Below are 19,916 nucleotides of genomic sequence, written 5' to 3' on the forward strand. Positions count from 1 at the left end.
GGTGCTTCCACCTTCTAGGTTCCCACTCTAATGGAGATTGTTGATAATAGAGATGTCATGCACCAAGTTGCTGAAAGACTCAGTGTCAATAATAATACATGTGTTGTCAATTTGCTCATCAGAATTATCATGTTCTCAGTAAAAGAAATAACTGCAACACATTCATTGTTTAGAAACAGTTATTTCTCACGAGACTAGTGTCCCGTGGTGTTTGGCGCCAAAATAAATAAGTGTAATTTCTCTGAAACAGGGCTGTCAGTAATAAGGTGAGGTAAAATACATTGTAGGCAATTCAATTGAGTCTGGTATTCTGATTAGAATTGGTTTAAAGCCCCAAAGAGGATAAAAAGCGCTCCATATAAACACCTCAATCAGGCCAAAATCGACCAAGCAGATTCGGAGAGGTGAAATAAACATTTTCATAAACAATTTTCCAAAAATGGCAGCTTCAAAGTTGAACCGGTGCTTTGCAAAGAGCAAACTCTTAAAGACTGAAGAACAACACATGATGGTAGCTACTGTGCTGAAGAGACGATAGATAACCATAGTCAGGGAACTGATAGCTGTTAAAGACAAATGAATGACATTTTCATCACTATTTTGCATGTCACACTGTTATGATTAAATGTGCCGGATCACCTGTTTAAATGTAAACAGAATCTTCAATCAGAGGATTATAAATCAGAAGGAAAAATGATGTATGTGCGTTCACACTGTGTGCGTACTAGTACACTGTCTCTTTTCATGACAAAGGAAATCCCATCCATCCATTGATTCATCCATTTTCTTGTGCTCATTAAATGCTAAAAAAAAATCTAATAAGAGCAAATAAGTAACATGCAATACATTAGTCCAGTGTACACTTTAACACAAATCATGAACTTACCCATTCTACGACAAGACTCCCTCTAATATAAATCCAGCTTTTTTTTCTTAGCTTCATCCCTTCCTCTTCCTTGAGATATTGCATACTTCCTTCCCACCCTCTGCTCCTCCTCCTCCCTGTTGGTCCATCTTTCCCTCTGTCCCTTTCCCCCACCTCTATCTCTCACCGCTGCCTATTCTTCTTGGCCTTCCACTTCTGCTTTTCCTTGGCTTCTAATCCTGCTTCCACTACCTGCTTTCTCCTCCTCCGTCATACTTACACCATTGTCCTCCTCTCTTATCCCTTTTTACCACCTTCTCTCATCCTCCACCTGGCTTAAGCTCAATCCATCAAAGAGCTTTAACGATAAAACATGCGACCATTTTCCAACTCTTAAGTCTTCACTGTAATCTGTTTTCTTTAATAATACGTGTTTGTTAATTTGTTTGCGAACGTGGCGATGATAAACACGAGCAGCCTTTAAGTGTGCAGTTTTAGAAATGATGAAACTTTCTCCTGACATCTTGGGAGGCAAAAGAGGAATAATGATGCGGGGATGATATTTGTGAAAGTAGATGCACTCGGCTCTTGCTCGGAGCATGTTCATTCATTTACTATAACCATGCAGCGACTGAGTGACTCGGAATAGTAGTGTCGCTGCTAAGTGGAACAGAGAAGGGGAGCAGCTGGGCGAAATTCACCTGCCACTTCTAATGTGGATCAGAAATTGCACTCACACCAGCAAGTTCTTCTCCAGCAGTGGGAAGAAAAAAATTAAGGGAAACAGAAGGACAAAGCATGCTGTAGCCATACAAATCACAGACAGTAGATTGAATGGGGGGCAGTGATGGAAATGGGAAATGGTCACATTCTTTGAGACCCGCTGTGTTTGATAGACAGCGTTTCATGGTCTGCTGAAGATGAAGCAATGGGTGTAACACACTGATTTACAGCAGCCGTAACACTGACAGAAGCCATAAGAGAAACTTAGTCTGCTGGAAGTAGTTTATTCTTTAAAATCGATGAAACACGAAGTAGAAGTGCAGTTTCATTATGTCCCAAAATGTTTAGCAAAACATCATGCAATATTTATTTGTATATTTTGAGAGAAATAAATGTTTTTACAATATATTTTATGAAAAAGTTAGTCAGGTTGGATGATCGGTGCCCAGCGTCCATAACTTTGACACTGACTTTGACTTTGTGCTTGCGTCCTCAGTGCCTGTGTTCACTTGGGTGCATGCAACAAAAACTTTGGTTTGAAAAAAGAATTTTCTATTCAGTTTGATACTAATAGAGAAAATACACAGCAAGTGGTTGGATTTCCCAAAATGTACTGAAATTCTGAGTTTCCTAAATTCCAAAAACAAGCTGGATTTAGCTTCAGTTCCAAGCAGCAGATATTGTTTAAAGAAACAGTTGGCAGCAAAAACATGGAGATAAATCCACAATAAACATTTTATAGCTCGCTAGATATGTTCAATAAAATTCTTTCTCAAACTAAGATGATTAAAAAATGTAAAAATGTCATTTCCAAACTGATTTTGTTTTAAAATACTCTCAATTTACTGTGTTATGATATATTTAGCTGTAGATCACTGTAATTTTAAAGTGTCACTTCGCCTGGCATTATTGTCTGTTGGTAGCCCACAGATGACTGAACATGATTTTTTAATATTAGAATATTTGGTCTTCCTTTCTGTTCTAGTTTCCAGGATTGTACTGTTGAAATGATTAGCAGTCATTATAATCGTTGTGCCACTGCATTTCCTCATCACTGTTTGTGTCTTCTCAGCTGATTTCAGTGTTTGCCCCCAGTGTGCAGTGACGCTTTCCTTCGCAGGGAGGCAGTGCTGTGTTATTCACACATTGATGGGAGCCACAGTCAGGCTGAAAAGAGCCTGCATCCCAAAGACTGACAACAGATTGCTAATGTACAATATATAAACTCACAGATAATCACAAAGCTCCAAATTTTACAGAGCACCTCCTCTCCATCTGTAACCGACCAGCCCTGCTTTGCAACCTCTGAGCCCATCAACATGGCTGCTGAAGCAGTCCCAGTAGCTGGCCTTGTCAGCACAAGACTAGAAGTATAATGGCATGCTACAGGTGAAATATGCTGTATCTGAAGAAGAAAGTAGTTGATCTGTAGACTTATATCCCCGGCTGTTGTTTCTTTTCATGTGCAGAAAATAAAATCTGCAATATTGCAGATGAGGAATGTAGAGAGAAGATCAGAGAAGAACATCAGTAATTTCTTTTGGGAGACACAGGGAAAAAGAAAAGTTGGTGTACTGGATAAGAACCTCATAGTATAAATGTTGTAAATATTGGGTCAAGCTACTGACAGAAAAACAGGTTGAAAAACAACAAATCAGACAGGGGAAAAATAGACAGCTGGTCAGTCATTCAGACAGACAGTTATACGGGAGGGACATGCTTCATCATACGCCGACGGAAAGTCAAGATAGCCATTATGCTTATACTGAAGAGCCTGTCGCTCAGTCGCTGACAGCAGTATATAATGCCACGCAGACAGAAACAATTCAGCAGGCCAACACACTGATCTCTGCACAAACTTGCAAGACAGGCAAGTAAACACTGTGCATCCCAGATCAGCTCATTTTAAAGGTGGCACAATCAGGCAAGCGGCAGCTGGGACCGGCCATCAGGGAGAAATGTGGGGCCGCGCTGCCCCAATATATCCATGCAACATTAATATTTCAAAATTGTTTTTCTGGGAATTTATAGTCTGGCTAGCTTGGGTTGTTGCCCTCCATCACACACAGTCACCTAAATGTAGCAGTGGAGGTTTGAGTTTTTTGTGTAAGATAATGATTGTTTAGCAGTCACAAAAAGGAGACAGTGGCATACATTAGTGTTAGACAGTCTCTATCTATCTATCTATCTATCTATCTATCTATCTATCTATCTATCTATCTATCTATCTATCTATCTATCTATCTATCTACCTACCTACCTACCTACCTACCTACCTATCTATCTATCTATTAAAATGCAAGTTGATTCTATCCATGTTAATAAATCCTGCATTACAGCCAAACAAACTAAGAACAAACTATATGAAGATGTCATACAGGAGGTAGTATGATACAAGATTTGTGCTAAAATTCCCTGTAATATCGATTAGTGTATAACATATCTCCTCAATTAACGTGAAAAACAAAAGCAGTTAAAGCAACGAGGGAGGTGTTTTCAAACTGACTGATTTGTCCAATTAATGAGTCAAAAATATTCAATTTACTGTCACATATAACAACGAAAGGAGAAAAAACAGCTTTGGAAACTTAAAAAAAGACACTTTACGCTTAAAAATCAGCCCAGTATAAATAAATATCCAACAAAAGCATCCTGTTTGACTAACAGAGCGTCAGAGAGTGTCAGCGGTCAGCTCTCGGTGTAAACACTGACTGGACAACATAATCTACATGCAGTTGTGGTCAGTGCGGTTTCCAATAAAGGAGAAGCAGCTGTGCACCGTGACGCGCGCGAACACAGGGAGAGAAAGACAGAGGGGGGTGGGGGGAGGAGAAGGAGAGATAGGGCGCGCGACAGATCTCATCTCTCAAAATCAGCCAGTTAGTATCACAAAACACAAGAAGCGCAGGTGATCTTCAAACGTTCCGCTGTTTGTCTCCACCTTCCAAACTGACTTTCGCACCAAACTTCCGTCAGACGTCCAGCATGAGCGGAGGCAAACACCATGGATGTGCCACATGAGGCGGACCGGAGAAACTGAAACCACCGCTCAAAGTTTGTCCGTAGAAATCACTGTGACTCCGACTAAGCAAACAAACAACTTTATCCGTGTTTTTCTCAAAAACATCACTTGTCGCCTGCCACTTGGGATTGCTTGGATTCCGCGGTGTGTCTTTATATGTTCAGCTGGGGAGACGCGTAGCTTTTCGGCGTGGTCCGCTAAAAGGAAGGTGACATGCAGGTTCTCAGCTGGACCATAGTTCTCCTGAGCCAGTGGATCCTACGGAAGGTGAGTTTACTGTCATATCGAGAAAAGGGAATTAAAATGTGTGTTGATCCACGGAGATTTGGATGATTTCGTAGAGAATCGTCTTCCCTCTTCCTTTAGAGGTTTAGTTTCCTAGAGATCACTCACCTGAGAAAATGATGCAAGCAATAACCTTTTACTATTTCCTCATAAGAAATCGCATTTTAACTGCGTAAATCCTCCAGTTAGTCTAACTTGGCTTAAAGTTATATCTTCAAAACACCAGTTTAACCACGAAACAGACAACAACACGCCTGTTTGGAGGCTTAATTTTGTTTTATTTGACTGCAGAAAGGGTATGGTGACTTTTGCCCGTCTCCAAAAGGAGCAGATTTCTGCTGTCTGGGCATTTCCCCTATTAAGAAGCCCCCTCCTTATCTAGTTATCTATTTGTGCTCTTAGCAACTTCCTCTAATTTTCCTTCTGAAGTTAAACGCGCCCGTGGCTTCTTTTATTATCTCGTCATCGCTATGGCAAAGAGTTTGTGCGCCTAGTTTGGCTGCTGCTGCAGCTGCTGCTGTGTGTGGATGAATATGCGCGTGCACGCACACGCGTGCTCAGTCGGCTGTGCACATTATATTAGAGTTTCTTCTTTTTTATTCTTTACACTGACTGTAATAATGCACAGACTTCCACACATGACAGAGTACAATACAGTACAACAGAATATAATAGAAGGCTGGCTGTCCCAGCAGATACACAGCATCTGTGCTCAGTGTGTCTTTGGCCTTAGCTAAATAAAAGAGAATAAAAACATGACCTTTCACCATATTCTTCCTCTTCTCCGTTTTCCCTACCTGTGACTCCTTCATCTTCCTCTTCCTCTTTGCTCAATTTAGTTTTTCTCCAGTTTGGATCTTTTTATCACTATAATACGGCGTTTAATGCGTCTGCAAATAGAGTTTTGGTATTTTTTTAAATAAAAAACTGTGAAACTGTTTAATAATTTTTGAATTTTGACAAAACATTTTAATTAGCTTTTTTTTTTTTTTTTTTTAAAGTGAATACTGTGAAGTCTTATTAACAGGCAAATGCTGCTTGATTTAAGTGACAAAGTGTATGAAGAGCTGAGAGGGCAGCTGGGGGAAAAACCTCGAGTTCCAACAGATTTGCCTCGTGGCCGACAATAACCAATATTCTCTCCAAGCAAAAAAACAAAAAGCGACTCAAAAGTGACTTGGTTGTTTTGCAATTTTTTTTAAAGACTTTTTGCTGCTGGCAGATTGGGGTTAGGTTGTATTGTGACAGGTAATAGCCCCTGCACTTCTTTTGAAGATTGAATGCAAATCATTTCACCTGCCAAGTAGGACCGCTAAGGCTCATCGTGAGAGTGCCACTAGATTCAAGTATTAGGATTGACTTGGTAATAGATTGAATCAACCATGCTTTTCTGTAATGTGCCATTTGAAATTGTTGCGATAGAGATGAAGGAGGACAGAATCTTGTTTGTTTTCACCAACTATGCCGTGTAGATGATACAGTGATTTGGCTGGCATAATATGACAAGTTGCCTCCTTGGGAGCACTATTAGGTTGAGGGATTAAGGAGAGACGAGCTAAAGGAGGCAGTGAAGAAGTGAAGGCAGGTGAAAAATTGGGTGAACAGCGAGGAGGCATGAGGGAAAAGACAAGTCAGCAGAAGGAAAGAGATGGCTACGCTAACCACACCTCTAACTTAATTTGACCACCTTTAATGGTCTATTAGAGTAACTTAAAGGGCTGTTTAAGTACACGTGTAAGTGCATAAGTGAGTTTGCAAGGGAAGACGGGGAGACAGAGCGAGAGAGAATCGGAATTCTCGCAGGATACCTTAAACTCATTTTATGTTTTTTGACAGCATTTAAAATGTAAAACCTATTTTGTAGATCATTTCCATAATATCTTTAAAATGAATTTGCTTTAATGTATTTGAATGGGTGGTTTCTCATATTCATGCAAAAAAAAAGAAGAAGAGAGAAACCTAATAAAACAGTTGCACTTCCTTCATAATATGTCCTCTGCTGCGATATTATAATTTTTTCCATCTTGTGCTTTGAAATGATAGCTACAGTAACAGTACTACAAAAGAAGAAAAGACGTGTGAAAAGCTTCTTTGCTGTTTTATGCTCCCTGTAGAAACAATAGCATTAGCCAGCATCTCAACCTGACAAAATCCTCTTATCTCCCCCCATAAAACAACTAGCTATATACCCCAGGGATATTTCAGAAACTGAGTTGCTTTAATTTCTTTATATATAGTCCTACTTCCTTTGCAATCATGTCTCATGTATTCTGCATAGCTTTGCGTTTCCATAGTCTCCATAAACGTGTGTGAGAAATGCAGCCGAGTATGTTTCCATGCCTCAAGTGCGTGCCTACATATTATTCACTTATTCGCGCCATTGTGGGGGAAAAATCTGGGCTATCAGAAACAGCAGGATCAGATGATTTTCCATCAGGGATTAAAGCAGGTGGTTGGTGGTTTCCTTCCCACTTGCTGTCTTTTTGCCCATCCTTCTGGCTGTCTGCGGATCATCTGAACTGTCAAGCAGACAGGAGCCACCACTGGCCTGTAATCTGCACAAATTATACTCTCCATTTACAAAGCGATTAGATATGTAATCTGATAAAACATGATGACTGAAGCAATCACATTACTGCTGTATCTGTTGGCTCTGAAATTATTCCCTGAGATCAAAGAATTAACCTACAAAAATAGCACAGATTCATACTGTATTTTAATTTCTTTAATTTCAGTTCTAAGACAGTTTGCTTAAGGTCAACCAATGATCCATTTTATTTAATTTGATTTCTCCTTTTTCGACAGCACCATGCCCCATTTTTGACAAACCATTACTTGTGAAATGAGTCATCCCTTGCTTGATGCAGTGAACACCTCGGGCTTTGTATTAGCCTTAAGGAGAGGGAATTTAAATGTGTGAAGACTGATGTAAAATAAAACATTACATATATTCTGCTTTGCATAAAACCACAATCATCATTGTTTAGTTGTTGGAGCGCACATAAGACTGTAAATGCAAGCTTGATTGTATTTTGATCATTAAATTATTGCACTGTTTTTAAAATTTTGCAGAGGTAAAGTTGGGTACTAACAACCTTAAAATCCCACTAGTGTTATGAAAACTCTAGATGATCCACTTATAACAAATGGAGGCAAGCAGCAGGCAGAAAATCACTATAATGGTGCCAAAATTAAATTACAAACAAAGTGTACAACCCTCTGTTTGGCAGACAGCTCAGATACATGTGGAGTTGCAAGAAAGGAAGCATTATGTGTGAAATTATTGATAAGGCAATGGTATTATTTTTAAGATGCACGGAAAGAGAAAGCCAGAACATGCTGCAGATTCTGGAAAGAGCTGCTGCTCTTCTCACGGCTCAACAGGCCTTTGCGGGTGTTTGCTTCTTTCCCTGTCAGAGCTTTCAGTTTCTGTTTGACATGCAGATAGAAAAGATGACCCTGGGTCTGGCTTTCAGTTACCTTTCGTGCACTGTGAATTTATTTTTCCAAAGTTTTTTTATGTAGTTTAATCCAATTTTCTTTATATAATGCCAAAATTATAACAACAGCTACCTCGAGGTGCTTGCAACCTTTGAAGCCAAAGCACAACACAATCTTTAATATAATATTCAACTCTCAATGCTGATAATCATTAATTGTAGGGAAATATGTTCAGTTGCTTAAGTAAGAGTTGTGATACTGACAACAGTCATACATGCATGTAGAGAGCTTCAAATAAAGTATTCACTAAAAGTGCTCATAAAAACGAAAAAGGATCCCCGCAAGAACCAATCTTTTTTATATTATTCTACCAGATTACTGTTACACATGCATTAGTATTTAAGCAGGATTTTACTTTTGGCTGAACCAGTTTAATCTATACAATCAGTTAGTTTAAACAATATCAGTTAATCCTATCTTTATTAACTGATCAGTTGTAGCCTCCAACTTTAAAGTAACTACAGCTGTAAGTTACATATAATGAAGCAAGTTGCAAAAAATGGAAATACTACAGTACAAGTGAATCACAGAACAGCCCTGAAGTGAAAATACTCAGTTATATATCACTATCACAAGGGTTTATTTTCATGTAACTCTGATTTTACGTCACAATTTCTATTTTTGTGTTGTTTCATGTAATGGTAGTGTCATCACAGCTGAATTTCCATTCAAACTTTGTAATACAAGATTTCTAAGACTTAATTAATTTCGCTGGTTCTATATTTTCTGCCAGTTTTAGTTCTGAGGATAAAAATATGGTCATGCTGCTATTAGTTGCTGCTATTTCTAAGCGCTCTAAGTCACCCAAGAATAAAAAAAACAGGGGGAAGTGATCCAGGTGTATTTCTTTAAATTCATATATACAACAAAAGCACGGGTCTTAAAAAGCACAGGTTTTGTGTAAGTGTGAAAAAATCTAGTGTGGAAGCTGTTGTTGATGTATACTGGGCTGTAAATGGCACGTCACCTCATTTCCTTACTTCATTCTGCCAGTCTGAAGCAGAACATGCAAACAGACTTTTTTCAGCAGAAGAGAAATATCAGGGAAGCAAAATTCAGGGTTCCCTTAAAGTTCTAAAAACTATTTTTAAATATGAATATTTTGCATGTGCCAGTCCTCTTTTACATGTCCTGTTTTACACCTACTTAAAACCAAACTATATTTGTGTTACTTTGTGAATTAAACACAATTTCAAAATTCACAAAGTTTTTTTAATAGTTATTAAACTCTCACTCTGATTGACACCATCATAGTACAATCTGTTCAACGATCAGTAATAAGGTAAAAAGGTTTAGTGATTAAGAGCGAAAAACTGTGAATAAGTTGAAGTGCTATTTGAATGAAACGTGAAACAATTTTCCTTTTTGTTTAGTTGTTGTTCATTTTTTCTATTATAGGTGAAACATTTAAATTTTTTTGCCTCATCGTTATCAGTATAATTACCATGCAGTCGTGTATCACTTTACTGTATTGATGGTGCTAATTCTGCTAGCACTGTTAGCTTTTCTCTGCAGAAAAGAGAGAGGAAGAAAATAATATAGCATGTAGGTATTGGTAATTAAATACAAATAAAGCTAAACTTCAATTATTAATAAAGTGGAACACATTTGCAGTCATATTTTAACAAATTGATAAGTTAATAAATAAAAAAACAATTAAAAACATATAAAATGAGCAGAAAAATGTGCATTTTATCCACTGCATCTTGAACCAAATGCTGGCCTATTAGGCTGACCGGTTTCCTTAAAGCTAAAAATACCAGCAAAGTGAAAATGCAGGACCCATCACCTGAAATATTTAAACATTTATAAGACTAATTCATGCTGATGCAGTGACGTTAGTTGGGCTGTTTGCGTGTTCTTGTATCAAATTGAGGGCTTGTGCAACAACTGCACGTGTAAACACGCTAAAATCATGTGTTCATCCTTTTAACAGTACCATCCCCTGTAAAGGATCAGATGAAATTTAACTTAACTCTTAGTGTATTTGCTCCGTGTTTATTCCATGTCTGCTGTTTTCTATAAATATTCCAGAAAAACAAATTTTTAATTAAATTAACTAGGACAAGCTACTTATAGTAAGAAACAAAAGCAGTTTTGCATGAAATAAGCCGGTTTCTCTGTTGAATTTTATAAACTAGCCCGCAGCTGTCACAGGAGTCTTGCTTTGGTTTAGACTGACTGGGCTGTGAGTGCCAGATGGTGGGCTTTCACATTACTGCAAATAACACTGGCAATCGGTTGAAGCTTTTATGTTGGAAAGAAACACATGGAAATCAGAGCGGCAGAAGCAGACATCTTGAATAAATTCCCCCTTTCGTGTCTCGTCTGATCTCTATTGGTGCTTCAGGAAGCTCAAGTTAATAGAAAATGGTAAACACAATGTCTTTCGTTTGGTAACAGTTTAAAGCATCATGGGAGATATGGCAAAATGTGTTTTCATTGGTTTAATGTTTGGTGATTCATCTTTACTGGCTCAATGAAACATATCTTACTGTGTTCCTGTGTCAATCTGAATTCAGCAAATGAGAGTTTAATAACTGAAAAAGGCTTTAGAGCTGCTGATTGCATTTACAGTTTTCTCTTTCATAAAACACTAATGGGGAGTTTATTCAGTAATGATTCACATCATTCTTTTGTATATAACATCATAATCTGCAAATTAACACAGTTGTTAAAAAATAGTGTAGGTTTTTTCTCCTTAAATTATAGAAACTGTGTTGTAGGGTGTATTTATGTTAAAAAAAAAAACCCACAAGACCATTCAACTACTAGTAAAAAAAACATGAAGTTAATATGGTTTAAAAAATGAAAATTAATAAAATGTTATTTATATTGCACATTTAAGGAAAAAAATAGCAAAAATACTTTAAAACAAAGCATGCTTAATAAGATGAGTTTTACCTGGTTTTTAATATGCTGTCATTTTAAAATAAAATGCTATAGAGATGATTATTGCTACCTCATAAATTTAATAGACACAGCAGGACACAAGCTGATTTAATGTGTCAAATTACAAGTTCAGTGCAGTACATATACTTTACATATAGGTTAGACTGGGGCATCCATTGATTCGGAGTGGTATGTGTACTTGCAATCTAAGTATATCCAAAATGAAGGTTGGCATATAACATGGATTAGAGTAGCAAAGGCATTCCTTTATTCATTCAGACCCTGGTGAGACAAACACACAGCAACACACAGCAAGGCAGTAAGTGTTCCAACCAACATGTCACAGTGTAAGCTTTAAAATTAGCACAAAACATCCCTGACCTGTTGCTGGAAAAGTGAGTTCTTGAGCTTCAGTGAAAACGCGGCCAAACAGAGAGAAGCAGAACACTGGGCTGCACATCAGACCATGCGACCCAGGTTTCACTGCCAGGATAATCTGGAAAAGAAGGCCTGTGGACAGCTGCTGCCTTAGCCCCAAGAGGGTCTCACGTCTCCCGGCCCAAGCTATCGTCCAGCCTCCGATGCTGATCTTTGTGTAACTGCCAGCTTGAGTGGTGGAGGATGTGGCGATAATGGAGATAGCTAGAGGTTTTTGGTGTGAAACTCTGTTTCTTGTTCTATTTTCTGTCATTATCATCTTTGTTTTCTCACAGCCTTTTATAGTGGCTCAAAGTTTGTTTGGTCTGTATCTCCCGAGTGAAGGTGAGAAGGATGAGGGCAGAGCGGGCAAAGCACATATGGAGGTCCGGGTCAAGATAACCACACCTGAACTGTCTTGAACTGATCTCTAGCCACACTGCAGAACACACACTCACACAGCATTTTAATTCATCCCTGCCTATCTCAATGGAAGGTCTACCATTATTACAATAGTACTGTGTATGACTCACCAAGTCATATAGAGCAACAGTGGAAAATTGCTCCTCCAGAGGAGTTGGTTGGTAGCTTAGAAAAAAGGGGGTGGGGTGGGGGTTCTGAGGAGCTGATAATATCAATTTGAAAATATTCCTCGTAATCTGTTGGCTGTAAATATGTGCGACACAGACGTGCATGCGAAGAATGGACCTGAATTATCCCCAAACACTCGCATTTACAGCTGAGAGATGAAATTAAGGAATGCAGGGAATAAGGCTTCGTGATTGTTCCGTGTTGTCATCACCAACGTGGGCTTACACAAAGCTTATTTATCACACAGCAATTACCACTGAGGTGTTACAGCTATGATGGCAGGGAGGAGAAAATGAACACTTAGCTGAAGCCGATAAAGGGACACTACAGCTGGGTGTGTCGTGACCCTGTAACGCATCTGCCAAGAGGGCAGACATCCATCACTGCGCGGTGTCCTGACCAGAGGAGAAGGGCAGCTGGAACTCCATCACTTTATCCATCACCTCCTTTTTTTCTAATGGCAACTTTAATTCAGAGTGAGACCAAAATGCTTGAGTGCATTCTTTTAAATATTCAGGTTGATTTATTTAGGAGTTACTTTTTTTCTGGTGCACTTTAAACATGCTGTCTGGTTAGATTGATATTCTAATTATTTCCTAAGATACTTCCCAGTTTAAAAGATCTCCCAGTTTTATGACGGGTTATAAAGACAAAGTCTTTGTTTGTCTTGCTTGTTTTTAGCCATGCTAGCAGTCAATCCACCACTTTGCTGCAAACTAAAATATCTCAGCAACTATTAGATGGATTGCTATGACATTTTGTACAGACATTTGTGGTCCCGATAGGATGTATCCTAAAGACTTTGTTGATCCCCTGACCTTTCTTTAAGCACTGTCATGAGGCTGACATTTTCCTTTTTAATGCAATATCTCAACTATAGGATGGATTACCATGAAAGACACACACTAATATCATTATAAAGATGAAATATTAGCACTTTGGTGATTATATAACGTCCCTTAAAGCTCCACATCAGGTCAATAAGTTAATTTGATCAACGCTTTGAATTATGACCAAGTGAAACTAGTGGCATTCCCATCAGTCCCAACTGTGTCTTGTATTTATAGTGAGAATAAGCATGTTGCTAATATTCTAACATGGAAATAGTCAATATTTTAGCTGTGAAGCATCACAATCTTATTGTTGTATATTATAAGTTAAACCCATAGATAGCACAAAAGATGGATTTAAATCTGAAATGTTCTTTTTAATGGCCAGCAGGGGGCGACTCTACTGGTTGCAAAAAGATGTTTGGTTGTAAAGAAAGCTACAGGAAAACGACCCTCAGTTCTTTTGGTCAATGACCTCACTAAATGCTTTGCTGATGTGTTTATCAGTGATTGATGGGAAGCATATTTTTGTTTGTTTGCTTTTTAGTAATGTATTCTGCTGTTGTTTTTCCTGAATCTCCGCTGGGGTTTAGTTGTTGTTGTCCTCTTTTGCGTGACTTAATAAAATAAAGCAGCAGAGGGAGATTCTAGGTGAAGTGGTCAGCCCTACTTTGGATTGGTCTACTCGCGTTGCTCCACTTTGAGAGGTCCCCAGTCATCTTTGTGATGTGAGCAGCGTGTTAATCTCTCTCTCCCTCGCTCTCTTTTTCCTGGCTGCAAGGAGCAGAGTCGAGCTTTGGAAATAGATCACATCAGAAGGGACGCTTGGCTCCTGATGATGGGCACTGTGTTTGTTTCATACATGCATGATGAGTAGCTCAGCTCTCGGCGGGGGCCACCAGTTATGGCATAACGCTCAGGTCCCCCTGGGAGAAAACACATGCTGTGCTTCATACTTTTGCTATTTGATACAGCAGTGTGTGTTCACGTGTGTTTACTGGTGCGAGAAACAACCATGTGAACTGAACACGAGCTCACACGGAGCAGTGAGACAACACGCAGAATCTTACGACGTTGACAGATTGTGCAAGTGTGTGTGCGTGTGTGTGGCAGTTTGCATGCACAATTTCCAACTACCTTTATTAATACACTAAACAAGCACTTTAGTGGGAACACCTGTGCTGCATTATACAATAACAGTTTACAATCAGATCTTATACATTTTCAGAAACGTGATAATTCTAGGTTGTGCTTATTATTGAGGTCATAAAGGGTGGACGTGGTGGTAAACTGCTCTGTATTTCCTTGAAAAGTGTTGCTTATAGTTTGCTCCTCTTGCAGTCTCTTGTGAAGTGAACAAAATATCTATATAATGCAGCTGAGTGCTCACAAAGTGTGCACCTTATTTTTTTCTGTTTTTTTATACGTGTACAAAATATTTGTTTATGAATATCACGCACCTGTAGCAGTTAGGTGGTATGATTGAGCCCTGGGTATTCACAGCATCTTATGATTAATAGTAACACACCTGGGGGAGATATATAGAATAGGATTTTGTAATGAAATATTAAAGCGTAATCCAAGCGACACCAAATATCATAACTCATGGTGCAGATGGCAGAGAATGCTCAGGGTCAGCTCAGTGTGAGGACCCTGCCTCACATGAGACCGTGGAGGAGGGATTAGTTTTTTATCATTTTTTAATATCGCAAGCACAGCTTGTAATGCATTAATTCAGACAAGCAATGAATTTATTGGAGAAGGGAGGGAGGATGAGATGGAGGAAAAAGACATAGGTAACCCAGCTGGATTGGTGACTCTTTTGGTAAGCCTCAGTATGCATCGAGACTCACAGTATCTTAATAAATAAAAGATCACGCAGTGGACATTTGAAGGGTTTCATGTTATGTTTTTTAAGAAGATATGTAATAATATAGTCTTGTAATCTTGCATTCTTTTTTAGTCTGTGCAGGATTTCAGAAGCTATACAGGATGTATTATTAGATACACTTTCATGTTTTTGTTTGTTTTTTGTTATTTGGGGTTTTTATTTTTATTTGTTTCTGCACATTGTTCTCCCATGTCAAAACTTTCTTTATATATTGTTCCCTGGACTCAAGCTTAATGGAGAGTGGTCAGGAGATTTCAGTGGAGAAGCGAGCACTCCGCAAAGACCATTTGGTCACAGATCCCTCGCGCCTCTCTCAGTCCATTTCCCTGTCTTTCGCTCTGGCTGTCTTTCATCTTACACCTCTCTCACCTGCACCTGTCAAAACCTTCACAATTGCGCTTCTATCTTCCACTTCATTGTGCAATTTCTCCTCTTGCAAGCTCTTTCCACTTCCTTGTCTTCCCTGCTCCAACACCTTGATAGTGGTCATGCCCGGCCTGCGACTAATTTTCCCAGTGTGTCTGATTAAAACGTAGCCATGGAAGAAATAAAATATGTCGAGAGAATTTCATAGTTTCGGCTTCCAGGTTCTCGTGTTCTGATATTTTGTGCTATGGAGACAAAATTTGGGCTTTACTTTTTCCTTTTCCTCTCCTGGTGGTTTTTGGCTTCAGTCACCATTTTTTTCTCTGGGTGTTTCTGGATCGAGACGTGGCAGTTCTTGCTGCTGAATTATATAAAATCTCTGCTTGGTTTTTAGTTAATTAGCCCGAGCAACGAAGAAGCAGGGGGCACGGGGAGATTGATGGCAAGAGGAAAGAAATGGTCTGTGTGGAGGCGGCGAGGGTAGACTTTCCCTCCTTTAACTTAGTCCAAGTTGGCCCAAAGGAGGCTGCTGTGGAGGGAGTCTAGGTCAGGGGTAAAGAAGGAGAGGAGTGAAGAGCAAACTGAACTTGAGGCTGTGTGGGCAGAAGGAAACATCAGAAAATCATCTCACATCTTAACTGCCCTCACATTGGCAAAATTTTAATATACTCCTTATGCCGAGCTTAACTGTCAGCATGTGTTGGAGGACCTTGACATGCATTTTACCACTCTGTGCTTTTAATGCTATTATAGGTTCTGAACGAGAGAACGATGCATAATGTAGCTCTCAGTGAGGAAGTAACCTCGTAGAACCAGTCAGCACATATTGTTCTCATAAAGCTTGTGGTCTGTTTGTTTTCACTATTAGCTGGTGTACAAAATTTTCTTGGTAACAATAAAATCCACTTTTAAAAATGCCTGAGAGGAGAAATGCCTGACAGAGTAGGCGGTGGTTATTTCTTCATTAATCTGAAGTTAATTGCAGACATGTTGAATTTGTGTATCTGGAATGATCGCTAGATTTTTTTTTCCAGGAAAAATTATAGCATGGGCATCAGATTTATATTGCTTGCCTTTTGACTTCTTTAGTGGTTCCTACACATTTTCATCCCAGGGTGTAATATATTGCTGTCCTGTCACCCCTCTGTTATGTGCAAAGTGTCATTTGGCATTGATGCTTAGACACACAGCCCACTGCAATATTTAGTGGCCAGAGATAATGGTACTATTTTAGAGACCTGCAAAGTTCACCTTTGGATGTTGGAGAGAAGGTGCTGGCATAAGTAGGAGGTTTGTCAACCAGGAAACAGATGTTTATTATCATGTTTTAATGTTTTTTTAATTTTAATTTTTAAAAAATATATTTACCTTCTAATATCACTCCATTTTTTTTCCTATGTACTTTGGCTTCCATTTGCCGGTTAGTTTTAGGCACTAAGAACTAATTGGTTGGGTTTGAGAAAAAAGCTGTGGACCTCTTATGAATAAATGAACCACGCCGGCAGCTTTGACAAAACTGCGTTACTTTACAGAATAACAATGGACTGGTATTTCTAATGCAGGGGTATTCAATTCAAATTTAAGGAGATCCAGTCAGAGAAAATTTTCTCAAACAAATGTCCGGAATATCATTCATGGAATTCATTCATGCACACATTCATGTCCTTTTATATTTATGTATATTTATATTTATACCTTTATCTCTATATTTATTTATCTTAATATTTATCTATCAATATCTCTTTTTCTACACTCATTTTATATGAGTGTTTGATGTTTGTTGTATATTTGCTGCTATGACAACTCAATTTCCCTCTGGGATTAATAAAGTTTCTCCGATTCCTATTCAGTGGCTCTTCTGTGTACATACATTACAATCACAACAATAAAGACAAAGGAAAACACTGCACCAATTAAACTAACTCTACTGTAAATATGAAAAAAAAAAAATAGAAACCTTCAGTCAAAATCCAATAATAGTTCTGTGTTTGTAAAGGTGGGCCTCTGGGTACAAGCTCTAAGTTCTAAGGTAATAAGAGATCTGTTATTTAAATTTTGCTGAGTCATAAATGTTTTAGCAGATTATCTTTCATGTAAATCCTTTAACTCTTGTGATGTTTAAAGGCTTATATAGGAAACTGTCCAGTCGTATTACACCAGACTACGCTGGTTGATAAGCACTTAAAACATCCATCCTTTACACTTTAATATTAAAAGCAACCTTTTGTGGTTATGCTCAGTATATTTAAACAAACATGGATAAAGCTCCTAATGGGAATAAATGTTCCAGGACAATTATCAACTTGTGGGGAGACTGGTTTTTCATCATAATCAATTAGTTCCTACACAATCACAATCGTTCCCCATCAGTAGTCAAGTGGCTGAGCATATAAACTTACCAAACCTAACACATAATTGGTATATTAAGAATAACAGCAATGCTATTGTTGTCCACATTAGCTGTGCAACTTGCTAATGTGCTTTCCTGTTGTCACAGGAATGTTGCTATAAAAAAAATGAACACACTTTATTTATGTTTAGCAGAGCTTTGACACTTTTGCTCACTTGTGCAGCCAGTAAGAGATAATTTGGTGCACTTGACTCATCAATGAGACATTTTAAAGTTAACCGAAGCGGCTCTAGGAAGTAGATATAAATACACATGCTTTGTTTTAGGCCAGCTTGGGAGGACTTATGCTAAATGTTTTACACGGTGACGTAGATAAGCAATGAGAGGAATCCCTGGCCTGCCAAAAAGTTTACTGTAGGTGTTTTCTGTGGGAGAGAATAACTGCATGGACTTTGGGCTTTGTAACACTGCAGACATTTGACATGCTGAAACAGCTTGATATATCTGCTTTAACACTAGAACCAATTAGGTGACAACAAACGCATCAACACTTTAGATTTAGATTCAGTAGAGGGAACCTCAGATTCTGGCATTAATGGAAGTAAGTGGGACTGTAGCACCCATCACTCACAGCTGGAGCAAAAGCACTCATAAAGAAAATCTCGTTTCTTCTGTTTCCTGATCAAAAAGGTGCAGATGGAACCAGTTTCCTAAAGCCTCAGTTCACTCTGCTCAGCAGATGTCACCCTCCCCTCGGCAAACACTTGGACAAACCCCAACCTGCTTGTAGCGACATGACCAGTCAGTGACAGTGACATAATATGGCACCTAGAGAACCAGACAGACAGAGAATGAGTTCTAGGAAGTGATAGAGAGACAAATGAAGAAACAGAATCATATGTCCCACCAGCGAGAGGCTGGGCTTCTCTCTGCAGAGAGCTGTGCTTCAATAAGTTCAGCTGAGGAGAGCAAGAACAATACGATGCAGCAACAACAAGGAGAACAACAGCAGGATGCTATCCCTGAAGGACCGAGCAGGAGATTGCTGACCATACTCTTCTTTCTCTGCCTCTGACTTTGGGAAAATAAGTTGAAAAACAGCATAACCTTAAACTCCCAGTGCATGTCTGCTGTAGGGAAATATGTTGCATCATAGAATGCATGAAGTGCAACTGACTAGAGTTTAGGGATGAAAACACAGTCATGGGTGAGCTGAGCTAATATGCAAGTTCTTTGATGCAGCTGGTCCATCCTGTTTTCAGGGCAGGACTTTAGAAATTTTCTGAATTTCATTGTTTTTATAGCAAATATCTCAGAAACATAGCGCATCAACTGTGGAGAGGAGACTGAAAATTAGATTTAATTTGGCAATTAAAAAATAAAAATGTGCATGTTTTATACCAAAGGATACATGTCCAGCTCTCTGCTGATTACACTGAAATATTACGTAGAGAATGAACCAGTCCTTAGTGTTGTAATGTGAACAATATGTAATGCATAACACGCATAATAATATAATCTGTCTACAGGATCATTGAAAAAGCTGAGTCACTGGAATTCATATTTATTAACTGAATAGCTGCTGACCTCCATCAGATAGTCTACATAACAAATTATAAGACGACTGCAGTTGCACATAGAAAATTTCTCACATAAAATAACAACCCATTTTTAAAAATAAGAAGATATAAATAGCTTTGAAAGCTTTGCTTAAACACCTCTGTTCAGCTCAGTCATCACTGTTCATGAACAAGTTTTTTTTTCTGCCAAAATAAACTCCTCATGCCTTTAAATGGATTGGATGGCACTCCACACCTTTACCTTAAGTATGCGCAGGTCTATGAACATTCATATTGTTCCCCACCCTTGTTTTCACCTACCATTCCACTGTAAAACACCCAGAAAGTGATACTGAAGAAGAAGCGTGCCAGTGTGTCAGACTGGAAATGTATTTAATGTAACCCTCTTTAACATGGTGAACACAGTAATGTCACGTCCAGCTTGATAACACAAGTCTTCTGCTTGATTACATTTTCAAACAGCAAATGTTATTTTACTAGTCTTTAATCAACACTTCTGATCGACAGCTACACCCCACGTGTTTTCGAGTTGGTTCTTTAGGTGTGTAATTAGCAAGATTTTTGAGATTTGAGTGGGTGAGATTGTGTGAGATTTGCCACTGT

The 19,916-nt window shown here is 38.7% G+C and overlaps 1 protein-coding gene across 1 annotated transcript in view; it reads left to right on the plus strand.

The window, feature by feature from the left end:
- Positions 1-4,414: 4,414 nt before the first annotated feature.
- The window catches only part of LOC134626910 (neurexophilin-4), a 46,200-nt gene continuing 30,698 nt past the window's right edge, over positions 4,415-19,916 (plus strand). Inside the window, exon 1 of the mRNA XM_063472804.1 lies at positions 4,415-4,877. Coding sequence (XP_063328874.1) covers positions 4,824-4,877 — 54 coding nt within the window. The 5' untranslated portion in view covers positions 4,415-4,823. The remainder of the gene's footprint in view (positions 4,878-19,916) is intronic.

This window comes from Pelmatolapia mariae, linkage group LG5 (genome assembly GCF_036321145.2).
Source record: "Pelmatolapia mariae isolate MD_Pm_ZW linkage group LG5, Pm_UMD_F_2, whole genome shotgun sequence".
In the NCBI taxonomy this organism is placed as follows: Eukaryota; Metazoa; Chordata; class Actinopteri; order Cichliformes; family Cichlidae; genus Pelmatolapia; species Pelmatolapia mariae.